This window comes from Oncorhynchus gorbuscha, linkage group LG04 (genome assembly GCF_021184085.1).
Source record: "Oncorhynchus gorbuscha isolate QuinsamMale2020 ecotype Even-year linkage group LG04, OgorEven_v1.0, whole genome shotgun sequence".
Lineage (NCBI taxonomy): Eukaryota > Metazoa > Chordata > Actinopteri > Salmoniformes > Salmonidae > Oncorhynchus > Oncorhynchus gorbuscha.
Window position 1 is genome coordinate 34476146 of NC_060176.1, and position 17663 is coordinate 34493808.

General features: G+C 43.4%; 1 protein-coding gene across 8 annotated transcripts in view; it reads left to right on the plus strand.

Annotated features, from left to right (window-relative positions):
- Window positions 1-17663, plus strand: part of LOC124033995 (hamartin-like) — a 35058-nt gene that overhangs the window by 14668 nt on the left and 2727 nt on the right. For all 8 annotated transcript variants that reach the window (XM_046346581.1, XM_046346582.1, XM_046346579.1 and 5 more), the window contains 5 exons: window positions 187-369; window positions 4604-4714; window positions 4936-5058; window positions 16220-16407; window positions 16688-16864. In XM_046346581.1, coding sequence (XP_046202537.1) covers window positions 187-369; window positions 4604-4714; window positions 4936-5058; window positions 16220-16407; window positions 16688-16864 — 782 coding nt within the window. The remainder of the gene's footprint in view (window positions 1-186; window positions 370-4603; window positions 4715-4935; window positions 5059-16219; window positions 16408-16687; window positions 16865-17663) is intronic.

Genomic DNA, 17663 nt, shown 5'->3' on the forward strand with positions numbered 1-17663 from the left:
AAGAAAACGAGCGGTTCATATTTGTGCCTAATGAACACGAGTATGAGGTTCTTTCGGTTGATGTGGGAGCGGTGGTTGACATATATATATATATATATTTTTTTTTTATGTATGGCCTGCTTGTTTTTGTATCTCTTGAATTTTTTGTTTTACTCTAAGGTGTGTTGGGGTTTTATTTGGTTGCAGAAGGCCCAGCTGAAGCTGCAGGATATAGAGATCCAGTCTCTGCAGGCCAGTCTGGTGGAGGAGCAGCAGCGCTACAGGCGCCTGAAGGAGGATGGAGACACTGAGACGGCTTGCCTCCACAGTCAATTCCAACAGCTACAGCAGGGCCATGACCTGTATCTATCCAAGGCTCAGAAGCTGCAGGTGAGCACACATGAATAACCACATATAGTACACAGTACCACATTGACACAGGAGTGAATGTAATACATTTAACCTATCTTATTTTTATCTATCAACTGCCTTATAACCAGGACTTGTGTCTTTTCAGCACGGGGTCTGTATACTTATTTACTGATGTCCAGGAGCCTCATGTATAACTGACGCATACATTTTACACTAAATATCTACGTGCACCATTTCTGAAAAGGCTGCGCACGCACAAACGTATTGAGATTTATTAACTTGGCGCACGCCATACATACGCATGTTTCCCGTTATAAATCAGACCTTTCGTAAAACTACCCATTTACCAATCATTGAACATCCCTTTGAACATTGTGAAGTTATTGATTACACTTTGGATGGTGTATCAATACACCCAGTCACTTCAAAGATGCAGTTAACCTAACATACACCAAGCAGAAGCCATGGATTACAGGCAACATCTGCACTGAGCTAAAGGGTAGAGCTGCCGCTTTCAAGGAGCGGGACTCTAAGCCGGAAGCTTGTAGGAAATCCCTCTATGCCCTCTGACGAACCATCAAACAGGCAAAGCGTCAATACAGGACTAAGATCGAATCGTACTACACCGGCTCTAATGCTCGTCAGATGTGGCAGGGCTTGTAAACTATTACTGACTACAAAGGGAAGCACATTCATGAGCTGCCCAGTGACACGAACCTACCAGATGAGCTAAATTACTTCTAAATTTGCTTCGAGGCAAGTAACGCTGAAACGTGCATGAGAGCACCAGCTGTTCCGGACGACTGTGATCACGCTCTCTGCAGCCGATGTGATTTAGACCTTTAAGCAAGTCAACATTCACTAGGCCGCAGGGCTATACAGATTACCAGGACGTGTACTCCGAGAATGTGCTGACCAACTGGCAAGTGTCTTCACTGACATTTTCAACCTCTCCCTGTCTGAGTCTATAATACCAACATGTTTCAAGCAGACCTCCATAGACCCTGTGCCCAAGAACACTAAGGTAAACTGCCTAAATTACTACCGACCCGTAGCACTCACATCTGTAGCCATGAAGAGCTTTGAAAGGCTGGTCAGGGCTCACATCAACACCATTATCCCAGAAACCCTAGACTCACTCCAATTTGCATACCGCCAAAAAACATGGTGACTTTAAAACAATTCGAGTTTAATGGCTGTAATAGGAGAGAACTTATGATTGTTCAACAACATTGTAGTTATTCCACAATACTAACCTAATTGACAGTGAAAAGGAATCCTGGCTTCCTGAGTGGCGCAGTGGTGTAAGGCCATGCTTCGCAGTTGTGCGGCGTCACTACACCCTGGGGTGACCAGGAGTCCCATAGGGCGGCTCGCAATTGTCCCAGTGTCGTCCATGTTAGGGGAGGGTTTGGCCAGGGGGGCTTTACTTGACTCACTGCGCTCTAGCGAATCCTTGTGGTGGGCCGGGCGCCAGTTGAACGGTGTTTCCTCCGACACATTGGTGCAGCTGGCTTTTGGGTTAAGCAGTACGGCTTGCCGGGTCATGTTTTGGAAGACTCATGACTCGACCTTGACCTCTCCCAAGCCTGTTAGGGAGTTGCAGCGATGAGACAAGATCGTAATCACGAAAAAGGGGTAAAAAAAAAAGAAACCTGTACAAAAAAAGCTTCCAAATATGCATCATATTTGAAACAAGGCACTAAAGTAATACTACCAAAAATGTGTCAAAGAAATGAACTTTTTCCCCTTAATACAAAGTGTTGTTTGGGGCTAATCCAATACAGCACAATACCGAGTACCAGTTTACGTATTTTCAAGCATAGTGGTGGCTGCATCATGTCATGTATGCTTATAATTAAGGACGGGAATTTTTCAGGATAAAATTAAACTGAATCAAGCTAAGCACGGCCAAAATTGTAGATGATAACCTGGTTTAGTCTGCTTTCTACAGACACTGAGATGAGTTCAACTTTCAGCAGGACAATAACCTAAAACACAAGGCCTGAGTGGCGAGTTAGTTTTGACTTAAATCTATTTGAAAATTTATGGCAAGACCTGAGTGTTTTTGTTGAGCAATAATCAACAACTAATTTGACAGGGCTTGAAGAATTTTGAAAATAATAATGGGTAAGTGTTGCACAATCCGGTTGTGGAAAGCGCTTAGACTTACCCGGAGACTCACAGCTTTAAACGCTGCCAAAGGTGCTTTTACAAAGTTTTGAGTCCAGGGTGTGAATATTTTAGATAAATTCGATTTTCTGCATTTCATTTTCAATACATTTGCAAAAATGTATAGCAACCAACTTTCACATTCTGGGGTATTGTGCTTAGATGGGTGAGAGCAATTTGATCATTTGAATTCAGGCTGTAACAACAATGTGGAACGAGTCAAGGGGTGTGAATTTCTTTCTGAAGGCACTGTATGCCTGGGATCAAATTCAGCACAGGGTAGGCATAACATTATTGCTTTCAAATATGTGTTATTGGTACTGGAAGTTAAACATGTCAATTCCAGACGTAACAATGCACAGTATATTCGGGCATTGTATTCGCTCATTTTAGTAACATGGCTCTGCGTAGATGCGGTAAATAGACTTGCTTTCTAATTTCACGCTGTTGATGCTCTTTTCTGTCACTTTAGTGCATTCTATTTCCAGTGTGTTCACGGGCGTTTAAAAAAAAAAAGGCTTTTTGTTTGAATTATGCTTGACATGCAGTGCGTTTGGAAAGTATTCAGACCCGTTACTCTACATTTTGTTACGTTACAGCCTTATTCTAAAATGTATGAAATTGTTTTCTGCATTCATCTACACACATTAACCCATAATGACAATGGGAAAACAGGTTTTTAGAAACGTTTGCAAATTTATTAAAATTAAAAAATATATTGAAGTCCACATGTGGTAAATTCAATTGATTGGACATGATTTGGAAAGGCACACACAGTCTATATTATGTCCCACAGTTGACAGTGCATGTCAGAGCAAAACCAAGCCAGGAGGTTGAAGGAATTGTCCGTAGAGCTCCGAGAGGATTGTCGAGGCACAGATCTGGGGAAGGGTACCAAAAAATTGAAGGTCCCCAAGAACACAGTGGCCTCCATCATTTTTAAAATGGATGAAGTTTGGAACCACCAAGACTCTTCCTAGAGCTGACCGCCCTGCCAAACTGAGCAATCGGGGGAGAAGGGCCTTGGTCATGAAGATGACCAAGAACCCGATGGTCACTTTGACGGAGCTCCAGAGTTCCTCTGTAGAGATGCGAGCACCTTCCAGAAGGACAACCATCTCTGCAGCACTCTGCCAATCAAGGAAACCAAGATTGAACTCTTTGGCCTGAATGCCAAGTGTCTGGAGGAAACCTGGCACCATACATACAGCGATGCATAGTGGTGGCAGTATCACGCTGTGGGGATGTTTTTCAGCGTCAGGGACTGGGAGACTAGTCAGGATTTGAGGGGAAGATGAACAAAGCGAAGTACAGATTGATCCTTGATGAAAACCTGCTCCACAGTGCTCAGGACATTAGACTGGGGCGACGGTTCACCTACCAACAGTGCAATGACTCTAAGCACACAGCCAAGACAACACAGGAGTAGCTTCGGGACATGTCTCTATATGTCCTTGAGTGGCCAAGCCAGAGCCTGGGCTTGAACCAGATCAAACATCTCTGGAGAGACCTGTGAGTAGCTGTGCAGCAACACTCCCAATACAACCTGACTGAGCTTGAGAGGATCTGCGAAGGGTAGAAACTCCCCAAATACAGGTATGCCAAGCTTGTAGCGTCGCAAGGCTGTAATCGCTGCCAAAGGTGCTTCAACAAAATACTGAGTAACGGGTCTGAATACTTATGTAAATGTGATATTTCATGATTTTTTAAAAATAAACATTTGCACAATGTCTAAACCTGTTTTTGCTTTGTCATTATGGGGCATTGTATGTAGATTAATAAGGCTGTAACTTTACGTTACAGCCTTATAATGTGGAAAAAGTCAAGGTGTTTGAATAATTTCCGAATTAACTGTATATTCCCCATTTGCACAAGGCTACTTTGGCCTTCTTGAAATGCAACACTTCAACTGTTTAGAAACTAAATTTGTGTGACGATAATCATATTCTCACGTCAATTTCAGTTTTTATGAATGACAACTTCTGCGTGAACTGACGCATGCGTGTTTTTGGGCATATTTTGTGTGTATGCAACATTTTATAAATGACTCCCAGGTACTGACTTCTGATTTTGTCTACAGAGTGAGTTACAAGAATGCCAAAGCAACATGGGAGAGCTGGAGGCTGAGCTTCAGAAAGCCAATAATGAGGCATACAACACTGGACACCAGCTCACCCAACTGTCTCTCAAGGTGAGCTTACTAGCACATAACTATTGCCATTATTAAGCATATTTAATTTCTCTATCTTATTCCTCAGAGAGAATAGCGTCTTAAAGCTAGAAGAAGGTAGTTATAGCCTTGTCGAGCAAAATAAAAAAACATTGTTGGTCAGTGTATTTGAACAAACAAAACAAAAAAGTATTGTGCTCCCCAAAAAATCTTTGCTTCCCTCTTCCTCTTCCCCTGTTCAGCTCACCAACAGTGAGAACCTCCAGCAGCAGATGTACTTGTTGAACAAACAGCTGCTGTTACTGGGAGAGACCAACAAGCTGGCAATACAGGAGGTGCAACGCCTGGGACCGGAGAGCAGTAAGGTAGAGGCAGGATTACGCCCCCACCCCCCCCCCCCCTACCATATTCAATACCAAGTAGACCGGTCCACGGACAACCCAAAGCGTGATGTTTCCCAAAGGGGTGTTTGCCGTAGCACTAATATTCAACTCATCAAGCCTTTGATTAGTTGAATCAGGTCTGTTAATCTGAAACTATTGGATAAGGCATACTATGGTCGTATCCCACTTACCCTCTGAAAAGTGAGATGGAATTATTTTTGCCATATTGCTTATGCCTACCCAAACGTTCTAAGATCTACATAAGTTGTTAACCTCTCCTGGGTATGTGGGACGCTATCGTCCCACCTGGCCAACATCCAGTGAGATTGCAGAGAGCCAAATTCAAATACAGAAATACTCATTATATAAATTCAGAAAACAAAACATATTTTACATAGGTTTAAAGATGAACTTCTTGTGAATCCAACCACGGTATCAGATTTTAAAATGCTTTACGGCGAAAGCATACCTTACGATTATTTGAGAACACAGCCCAGCAGACAAATCATTACAAACAGTAACCAGCCAAGTAGAAGAGTTACACAAGTCTGAAATGGAGATAAAATGAATCCCTTACCTTTGATCTTCATATAGTTGCACTCAGAAGACATTCATTTACTCAATAAATGTTCCTTTTGATCGATAAAGTCTCTTTTTATATCCAAAAACCTCAGTTTTGTTCAGTAATCCACAGGGTCAAACACAGTCAAAACAGGCAGACAAAAAAATCCAAATTGTATCCGTAAAGTTCATAGAAACATGTCAAGCGATGTTTATATTCATTCCTCAGGTTGTGTTTAGCCTAAATATTCGATAATATTTCAACCGGACAGTAACCTCTTCAATATAAAAGGCAAGCAGGGAAGGCACTCGGTCGCGCGCATGAAAAAGCTCTGTGACACGTCAGGGTCCATTCATTCAGACTGGTCTTACTCACTCATTTTTCAGAATACAAGCCTGAAACAAATGTCTTTTTACAGATCGACTGCACATGTGACGTGTCTCACTCTACTGTGTGGGAGTCGTTAAAAGCATATCTAAAAGCCAAATTATTTCATACACAGTGTATGAAAACAAACAGTGCACCAAACGCTTATCGAACCTCATGTGATGAAGGAAACATACAGGAACTCAAATCCTTCTGTTCACCTGATTTAGAATTCCTCACAATCAAATGTAGACCGCATTATCTTCCAAGAGAATTCTCTTCGATTATAATCACAGCCGTATATATCCCCCCCAAGCAGACACATCGATGGCTCTGAACGAACTTTATTTAACTCTTTGCAAACTGGAAACCATTTATCCGGAGGCTGCATTCATTGTAGCTGGGGATTTTAACAAAGCTAATCTGAAAACAAGACTCCCTAAATTTTATCAGCATATCGATTGCGCAACCAGGGGTGGTAAAACCTTGGATCATTGTTACTATAACTTTCGCGACGCATATAAGGTCCTGCCCCGCCCCCCCTTTCGGAAAAGCTGACCACGACTCCATTTTGCTGATCCCTGCCTACAGGCAGAAATTAAAACAAGAGGCTCCCACGCTGAGGTCTGTCCAACGCTGGTCAGACCAAGCTGACTCTACACTCCAAGACCGCTTCCATCACGTGGACTGGGACATGTTTCGTATTGCCTCAGATGGAAATATTGACGAATACGCTGATTCGGTGTGCGAGTTCATTAGAACGTGCGTCGAAGATGTCGTTCCCATAGCAACGATAAAAACATTCCCAAACCAGAAACCGTGGATTGATGGCAGCATTCGCGTGAAACTGAAAGCGCGAACCACTGCTTTTAATCAGGGCAAGGTGTCTGGTAACATGTCCGAATATAAACAATGCAGCTATTCCCTCCGCAAGGCTATTAAACAAGCTAAGCGTCAGTACAGAGACAAAGTGGAATCTCAATTCAATGGCTCAGACACAAGAGGCATGTGGCATGGTCTACAGTCAATCACGGACTACAAGAAGGAACCCAGCCCAGTCACGGACCAGGATGTCTTGTTCCCAGGCAGACTAAATAACTTGACACGGCCTGCACGGCCCCTGACACGGCCTGCAACGAAAACATGCGGTCTCTCCTTCACTGCAGCCGAGGTGAGTAAGACATTTAAACGTGTTAACCCTCGCAAGGCTGCAGGCCCAGATGGCATCCCCAGCCGCGCCCTCAGAGCATGCGCAGACCAGCTGGCCGGTGTGTTTACGGACATATTCAATCAATCCCTATACCAGTCTGCTGTTCCCACATGCTTCAAGAGGGCCACCATTGTTCCTGTTCCCAAGAAAGCTAAGGTAACTGAGCTAAACGACTACCGCCCCGTAGCACTCACTTCCGTCATCATGAAGTGCTTTGAGCGACTAGTCAAGGACCATATCACCTCCACCCTACCTGACACCCTAGACCCACTCCAATTTGCTTACCGCCCAGATAGGTCCACAGACGATGCAATCTCAACCACACTGCACACTGCCCTAACCCACCTGGACAAAAGGAATACCTATGTGAGAATGCTGTTCATCGACTACAGCTCGGCATTCAACACCATAGTACCCTCCAAGCTCGTCATCAAGCTCGAGACCCTGGGCCTCGACCCCGCCCTGTGCAACTGGGTACTGGACTTCCTGACGGGCCGCCCCCAGGTGGTGAGGGTAGGCAACAACATCTCCTCCCCGCTGATCCTCAACACGGGGGCCCCACAAGGGTGCGTTCTGAGCCCTCTCCTGTACTCCCTGTTCACCCACGACTGCGTGGCCACGCACGCCTCCAACTCAATCATCAAGTTTGCGGACGACACAACAGTGGTAGGCTTGATTACCAACAACGACGAGACGGCCTACAGGGAGGAGGTGAGGGCCCTCGGAGTGTGGTGTCAGGAAAATAACCTCACACTCAACGTCAACAAAACTAAGGAGATGATTGTGGACTTCAGGAAACAGCAGAGGGAACTCCCCCCCTATCCACATCGATGGAACAGTAGTGGAGAGGGTAGCTAGTTTTAAGTTCCTCGGCATACACATCACAGACGAACTGAATTGGTCCACTCACACTGACAGCGTCGTGAAGAAGGCGCAGCAGCGCCTATTCAACCTCAGGAGGCTGAAGAAATTTGGCTTGTCACCAAAAGCACTCACAAACTTCTACAGATGCACAATCGAGAGCATCCTGGCGGGCTGTATCACCGCCTGGTACGGCAACTGCTCCGCCCTCAACCGTAAGGCTCTCCAGAGGGTAGTGAGGACTGCACAACGCATCACCGGGGGCAAACTACCTGCCCTCCAGGACACCTACACCACCCGTTTTTACAGGAAGGCCATAAAGATCATCAAGGACATCAACCACCCGAACCACTGCCTGTTCACCCCGCTATCATCCAGAAGGCGAGGTCAGTACAGGTGCATCAAAGCTGGGACCGAGAGACTGAAAAACAGCTTCTATCTCAAGGCCATCAGACTGTTAAACAGCCACCACTAACATTGAGTGGCTGCTGCCAACACACTGTCATTGACACTGACCCAACTCCAGCCATTTTAATAATGGGAATTGATGGGAAATGATGTAAATATATCACTAGTCACTTTAAACAATGCTACCTTATATAATGTTACTTACCCTACATTATTCATCTCATATGCATATGTATATACTGTACTCTACATCATCGACTTCATCCTTATGTAATACATGTATCACTAGCCACTTTAACTATGCCACTTTGTTTACTTTGTCTACACACTCATCTCATATGTATATACTGTACTCGATACCATCTACTGTATGCTGCTCTGTACCATCACTCATTCATATATCCTTATGTACATATTCCTTATCCCCTTACACTGTGTGTAAGACAGTAGTTTTGGAATTGTTAGTTAGATTACTTGTTGGTTATCACTGCATTGTCGGAACTAGAAGCACAAGCATTTCGCTACACTCGCATTAACATCTGCTAACCATGTGTATGTGACAAATAAAATTGGATTTGATTCTAGATGTGGACAACAGATATGCCTCTTATACTCCTGAACTCTACAAAGAGACTGCTACACCAATCGGAATTTGACAGTCTTTCCACCAAACAAACGGAGCGGCTTTTGTTTAAGTAGAGGCAAAAATTATATGAACACTGAGAGAAAGCTGGCAAGTTATCTGAAATCTGTTGCAGCTGATTTAACTTCTACCAATCCCAAAGAAATCAACAATCAATTTAAGCAAATCTATTCTGCCCTTCCATCGTCAGAGGCTCTTCCTGACACATCTCGTATGCATGCATTTCTAGACGTCTGGACATCCCCTGTCTCAATTCAGATGAACAAACCAACATGAATGCCTCAATAAGTGATGATGAAGCTACTCTGGTAATCCAGTCCATGCAGAGCGGTGAAGCCCCTGGGCCTGATGGCTTCCCTCTTGAATTTTATAAAGCGTTCTCCTCTAAATTATCCCCTATCCTCAGCTCATTGTACAATGAAGTCCTTTCTAGTCAAAATCTTCCCCAGACACTTACCCAGGCGACCTCTTTCGGTTTTGCTTAAAAAAGACAAGAATCCACTAGACTGTGGAATATACCGCCTTAAGCCTTTTGCGCTGCGATTTATAAAATTCTCACTAAGGTCCTCTCGTGCCGTTTAGAGACAGTGATGCCTAAAATAATTCACTTTGACCAAACCGGATTTATCTCAGGGAGGCAATCTTTCTATAATATGCGCCGGCTATTTAATCGTTATTCTTCCCACAACTCTACAGCCAAAGGTTGTCATTTCTCTTGATGCTGAAAAGGCTTTTGATCGGGTTGAGTGGGAATATATATTTACAGTACTAGAGAGATTTGGGTTTGGCCTGTCATTCCTTTCCTGGATTAAGATTTTGTACTCGTCCCCAGTGGCTTCTATTCGCACCAACAGTGTTACCTCCAGCTACTTCCCTCTCCACAGGGGGGGACTGTTTATCCCCTTTCCTATTTGATATGGCTAATGAGCCTCTTGCTGTCACCCTGCGGCCGGAGGAGAGTATTAAGGGGCAACATTACTCACAAGGTGACCTTATATGCAGGCGGTCTTCTTTTATACAGTGGCAAGAAAAACTATGTGAACCCTTTGGAATTACCTGGATTTCTGCATAAATTGGTAATCAAATTTGATCTGATCTTCATCTAAGTCACAACAATAGCACGCTGTTTGTCTTTAACTTCATTGGGATAGGGGGCAGCATTGTCACTTTTGGATGAAAAGCGTGACCAGAGTAAACTGCCTGTTACTCAGTCCCAGATGCTAATATATGCATATTATTAGTAGTATTGGATAGAAAACACTCGGAAGTTTCTAAAACTGTTTGAATGATGTCTGTGAGTATAACAGAAGAATATGGCAGGCAAAAACGTGAGAAAAAAATCCAACCAGGAAGTGGGAAATCTGAGGTTGGTCGTTTTTCAACTCAGCCCCTATTGAAGACCCAGTGGGATATTGGTCTTGTTGCACTACCTAAGGTTTCCACTAGATGTCAACAGTGTTTAGAATGTTTCAGGCTTCCACTGTGAAGGGGAGCTGAATGAGACAGAGGTCTGGCAGAGAGCCACGGGCTCGTGACGCGCGGTCATGAGAGAGCTTTTCCATTGCTTTTCTACAGACAAAGGAATTCTCCGGTTGGGACAATATTGAAGATTTATGATAAAAACATCATAAAGATTGATTCTATACTTCGTTTGATATGTTTTTAGGAACAGTAATATAACTTTTGGGAATTTTCATCCAACCTTTCCACTGGATTTAAAAACCATTGCTGCACGTCTGAAGTTTGCGAAAGTGAACCTGGATGTTCCACAGCGCTACTGGCAAAATATTCTGTGGACAGATTAAACTACAGTTGAGTTGTTTGGAAGGAACACAACACTGTGTGGAGAAATAAAAGCACAGCACACCAACATCAAAACCTCATCCCAAATGTGAGGTATGGTGGAGAGAGCATCATGGTTTGGGGCTGCCTCAGGGCCTGGGCAGCTTGCTATCATTGACGGAAAAACTAATTCACAAGTTTATCAAGACATTTTGCAGGAGAATGTTAGGCTACCCCTCTGCTGATTGAAGCTCAACAGAAGTTTGCTTACGCAACAGGACAACTCCCCAAAACAGAAGTTAATTAACAGAATGCCTACAACAGAAGAAAATACGCCTTCTGGAGTGGCCCAGTCAGTCCTGACCTCAACCTGATTTGAGATGCTGTGGCAAGAGAGCAGTTCACACCAGACATCCCAAGAATATTGCTGAACTGAAACAGTTTTGTAAAGAGGAATGGTCCAAAATTCCTCCTGACTGTTGTGCAGGTCTGATCCACAACTACAGAAAACATTTGGTTGTTATTGCTGCCAAAGGAGGGTCAACCAGCTATTAAATCCAAGGGTTTCCGTAAATTTCTCACCCTGCACTGTGAATGTTTACACGGTGTGTTAAACAATTATATGTTTTCATATATTTATTTATTAGTTTAAGCAGACTGTGTGTTTGTCTATTGTTGTGATCTAGATGAAGATCAGATCAAATTTTATATTCACATAATTTTTCTTGCCACTGTACATCTCTAACCCTGTGGAGATGTACAGGTTTATGCTACAAGGTTTTGGGACATTCTCTGGTTATAAGTTAAACCTAACAAAAAGTGTGCTCCTCCCATTAATCAGTTAGCAGTAGGAATTGGGTATGCCAATTTCCCATTTAAGGTGGAGCATCAGGTCTTTACTTATTTGGGGATAAAAGTCACACGCTCTGTTTAAAAACACTCCTGCAACACACTAAGCAGGATTTCATAAGGTGGTCGTCTCTTCCCATTTCATTAACAGGTCGCATTAATTCTGTTAAGATGACTGTACTACCTAGGTTTTTGTACTTATTACAAATGATTCCCATTTTTCTGCCAAAGTCTATGTTCAAACAACTGGACAGCTTCATTTCCAACTTCATTTGGAATAAGTCAAGGCCCCCAGGCCTTACCACTTCTTCTTTTTTTACACTACTACTGGTCAGCAAATATCTAAATATGTTTATTGGGTTTCTACATTTGAATACAATGTTGACCCAACTTGGGCCGTCATGGAGTTAGTCAAGCCTTCCCTCTTCTCTGGTCTCGCTCCTGTGCTCCCCAGTGCCCATGAATCTTGGCACCCATGTTTTGAAACCCATTGTTAAGAGCTCTCTTAAAATCTGGTCCCAATTCCTTCAGTCACTTTAGCCTTAAACAAGCAAGTGGCTTCTCTCCATGAACATCTAATTGTCTCTTCCCAGTGTCACAGATTGACACGGCATTCCAGTTCTGGCATAGGAACGGTCTGGTATTTTTTTTTGTTGTGTGACCTATTTGTTGATAAGTCTCATTTGATACTCTTGAGGGTTGACCTCCCAATACCCACTTTTTTTTTAGATGCCTGCCAACTCGCAGCTTTGCCAAAAAAACCATTTTCTTTTATTTCCATTCGAGCCTACTAAGTGTCCAGTTGAGAGGTGCTTAGAACTTAACCCTTATCTGAAAGGCATAATCTCCAGATGATACAACATAATACAGAACATTAATCCGCCTTCCTTTGCAAATACAAAATCTGCATGGGAGCAAGACCTAGGTGGCGAGCTACCTGGTGATATGTGGCTACAAAGTATTGAGCGTATCCACACATCCTTTTGCATAAGGCGTGAGCTTATTCATTTTAAGGGTTTGCACCGTCTCCATTACTCAAATGACAGATTGGCAAAAATATACCCAAATGTTGACCAAGTGTTTGAGATGCCACCAGAGTCCAGTGACTGTGGGACACATGTTTTGGTCATGCCAATCTTTGAGTGGCCTCTGCCTCAAAAATGGGGCCCCATTCTCACATACGTGTAATACAACTGTTCACCCCAACCCATTCACTGCCATTTTTGGGGTACTTCCTCTAGACCAGAATGCTACCTTGCCGCCCTGTCCTCTTTCACTGTAAGTCTGCAAAGCCACCCTCTTTTATGCAGTGGGTTAAGGAGGTGATGTCATCTCTGCCTCTGAAGGAGGTTAGGTACACTGCATGGGCCCGACAAAAGTTTGACTTAACCTGTTCCCCATTAATACAATACGTGGAGAGCCTGTCTTTTACTTTGTGTAACTTGCATAGTGGCCATTTGTGCTGATAAAAATTTGTATTTAACTTTGTTTTCCCCATTTGGTTTTGTTTCTATTATTGTTTGTTTCTGTTTTTCTTATTTAACTTACTTTTATAGATGCTTTGGTGGGTGGGTGATTTGAAAGGTGGAGTGGAGTGGAGGGGATGAATGAAGGGTTGGGGTTGTACTGTTTTTGTCATTATCTGAAAATCTACTAATCGTTAAAAATACAAATAAAATTTAAGTATGCAATCTGGTTTCAGGGCTGGTCATGGGTGCACCTCAACACAGACGACACCATTCTGTATACTTCTGGCCCTTCTTTGGACACTGTTAACAACCCTCCAGGAAAGCTTTAATGCCATAAAACTATCCTTCCGTGGCCTCCAATTGCTCTTAAATACAAGTAAAACTAAATGCATGCTCTTCAACCGATCGCTACCTGCACCTGCCCGCCTGTCCAACATTACTACTCTGGACGGCTCTGACATAGAATATGTGGACAACTACAAATACCTAGGTGTCTGGTTAGACTGTAAACTCTCCTTCCAGACTCACATCAAACATCACCAATCCAAAGTTAAATCTAGAATTGGCTTCCTATTTCGCAACAAAGCATCCTTCACTCATGCTGCCAAACATACCCTTGTAAAACTGACCATCCTACCGATCCTCGACTTCGGCGATGTCATTCACAAAATAGCCTCCAACACTCTACTGGATGCAGTCTATCACAGTGCCATCCGTTTTGTCACCAAAGCCCCATATACTACCCACCACTGCGACCTGTACGCTCTCGTTGGCTGGCCCTCGCTTCATACTCGTCTCCAAACCCACTGGCTCCATGTCCTCTACACGACCCTGCTAGTAAATGTCCCCCCTTATCTCAGCTCGCTGGTAACCATAGCAACACTCACCTGTAGCACGCGCTCCAGCAGGTATATCTCTCTAGTCACCCCCAAAACCAATTCTTCCTTTGGCCGCCTCTCCTTCCAGTTCTCTGCTGCCAATGACTGGAACGAACTACCAAAATCTCTGAAACTGGAAACACTTATCTCCCTCACTAGCTTTAAGCACCAGCTCACAGATTACTGCACATACCCCATCTATAATTTAGCCCAAACTACTACCTCTTTCCCTACTGTATTTATTTATTTTGCTCCTTTGCACCCCATTATTTATATCTCTACTTTGCACATTCTTCCACTGCAAATCAACCATTCCAGTGTTTTACTTGCTATATTGTATTTACTTCGCCACCATGGCCTTTTTTTGCCTTTACCTCGCTTATCTCGCCTCACTTGCTCACATTGTATATAGAATTATTTTTCTACTGTATTATTGACTGTATGTTTGTTTTACTCCATGTGCAACTCTGTGTCGTTGTATCTGTCAAACTGCTTTGCTTTATCTTGGCCAGGTCGCAATTGTAAATGAGAACTTGTTCTCAACTTGCCTACCTGGTTAAATAAAGGTGAAAAAAAAAAGACTCTGAGCTAGAAAATGGTATATCATACACTGCAGTTGAGCAACAATGGGAAAGTAATTCTGCTTTGAAAGTTGATAAACCTGAAACTCCACTTTTGAGAAAATGGCCCTTAAATGTTTTGGAACAGCTACTGGAGCGCTCTTCTTTGTCTACACCCATTCAGCATCATTCACACCCTCTTTAGCCCCACCCATCTCTTTAAGGATTCACATGTGAGGCCATGTACTAAACAATCAAAGATTTCAAGACTAAAGGCTGGTTTATACTACAGGTGTGTTTTGTAAATTTTGCCTGGAGTGCTCTCTGGGCGTTCGACCCTAACGCTGGCTAGCTTGCTAGCTACTTCCAGACACAAATGAGAGAACAGCTCACTCTGACCATTTTACTTGCCCCAGCAGAGATGGTTAGGCTGTTTTTATGTTATCCAGAGTGCTGGTGACTGCAACTGTGCTGCTGGCAACAATTTAATTACACTTTTTTTGCCACCGTTTTCTGACACTGTCCATATTCAGCAGGTGTTGAGCACTAGTAAATTATTCTGAGCTCTGGCACACTCAGACGAGAGTGCTGTGATAGCTGGTAAATTCGCTCTAGATATCTACTCTGTGTATTGACAGTTGTTGTAATGACATCATGAACATTCTGTTGAAATGGTTACTTGCATTCTGGAGTCTTTTTGTTTAGACATGTAGCTAGCTAAACAATGAACCATAATCCCAACTCATAACGTTACTACCCTGCATGAATCGGCAGGTAGCTAAACAACCAGGTTCAATGTTAGCTAGCTAGCTAAAAGTACACTAATTTGAAATGAAAATGACTTTCTGACAAAATTAGAAACGTGTAATATCTGAAAATGTAGCTAGCTAGATTATCTTGCCAGTATACATGTATGGACGCTTATTCCTCTGTTATGGATGCCATGGTTTCCCTTAGTTTGAAGATGTAATCCAGAGACTGGTGTCAAACGCCAGAATATTCCTAGCTATCATACTCTAATTCCAAGATTTCAAAAATTGGTCCTCCAGAAATTGGAGAGCAACACTTATGTAGTTCTACTATGTGATATCTTAAATAAAAAAAACATGTTAGAAAGGATGACCTACTCCTACTGACCAGCTCATGTGATAGTCAAAAGCGTGCTAAATGGCAGACCAATCCAAACTCATCTCTCGGCATGTCCAGCCCGCTCATTATCTCCAACCAATCATGGATAGCTGGAAGGTTGCGGACTTTTTCCGTGGCTAAACCAACTGGGCTCGTAATTTAACAATTTTATTCGTATTTACAGATGTCATACAAGTTTGTTATTAAGGCACATTAAAGTTTACATGTTCCAGAAGGCATTTCTGCCCAACAAATGCATTTTGATTTAAAAAAAGTTGTTTTCAAATGGCTCTTGTGTAAAGTAGTGACGTGTGACCTATGCCTAAGTTCCTGAAACTAGCCAGAAATGTGCACCCCTTTTGCATTCCCAGGACCAGGATAGAGAAACACTGCAATAGACTAAACCATTTCCTGGTCCTATCTGCAGGGACTGCAGATGCTGCAGTCATCCATGGGCAAGGAGCAGGAGTGTCTGCGTCAGAGCATGCTGCAGCAGACCCAGGGGCTTGAGGCAGCCCAGCAGCGCATCGGAGACCTGGAGGCCCAGCTAGCCAAGAAGGAGCACCTCATTCTGGAGCAGAAGTTGTTCCTGGAGGAAGTCAAAGGCCAGACCAAGTAAGGGCCCAATTCCACTCTACTTTTTTTTAGGCTATTGCGAGCTCTGATTCCCTTATGTATTTTATTATTTTTCAAAGAGGTTGTATTTAAAATGGTGGACAGATTTGAAAGGGGAGAACTGGTGGGGAGGCTGGATTCAAGCGACATCAGCTACGTACTTGGCTCCCAGTACCAAACGCAACTCTTATTATTCCACAATGGATGGACTGTATTGTGTACTTTTCCCCCCCGTGAACTTTTACATTTTAAAGGTGTGTCTGTCTATGTGTAACCCCAGGGGCCAGCTGCAGGCGTCGGAGAGCAGGTACCTGGCTATGCGACGGGTCACCCAGGTGCTGCAGACGGAGATGCTGCAGCTCTACAGCCAGCTGGACGCCGAAATGCTGACCACCAACCAGAGTCTCTCGGAGTCTGACACCATCGAACCCTCCAGCGCTCCTCCTGGCACTTCCAGGTGAGACCCAGCACCTCCTTTGATCCCTTTCCCACAGTGTGAGGGATGGTTCCAGCTCCCACAGAATGGATATAACAGCCAAGGGCCTTCAAAGTATAATTACGCAATATTGACAAAATGCTGCTGGTGTTATTTTTCAACAATGAATGTCTTCTCTCTGGGACAAAGTCAAATGATATAACCGTGCCAAATGCTACTAGCAGGAGATGGTCTTTTAGGTAGGCTATACCCAGTGCAGTGCAATTTGAGCCATCTCATCATCGCTACAGTCTAGAAATACAGTACTATTGAAACTCAGTCAACTCAGTTAGGGGTGTGAATGTTTTAAACTAAATTGTGATCCTCACAAAATTGAAATCACTGTGCAGCTTGCTTGCCAGCTCTTTCTCTTTGCTAATAATGCGACTGTGTGTGTGTTCTGTCTTCGATCTGTTGCCTGTAGAATAACCTAGCCTATTTATTAATGATTGGGCCCTGTTTTACTGAAGTTGCAAGCCAAGAAATGCGAAATGTACATTCCATTGTGACAGAACGCTTTTGATTGCCGATAGATAGGCTTAGTGCACGGTTCTGCCTGGTGGCCGACCTGCCTATACTATGCCCATTCCCCATCTCTCCGTTCCTCGGTAGCTTGCTATGAAAGATGCAAGTGTTTGTTCTCAGAAGTACGCCAACTAATCAGTCTCTTCCGTGCCAAAAATACTGAATCTTAGGAGTCGATTCCTAGCGGAAGATGTTTTCTTTCTACTAAATGTCTTTTTTAGGAGAGCATGGCCTGCATCAGGCAGTTTAAGATTGT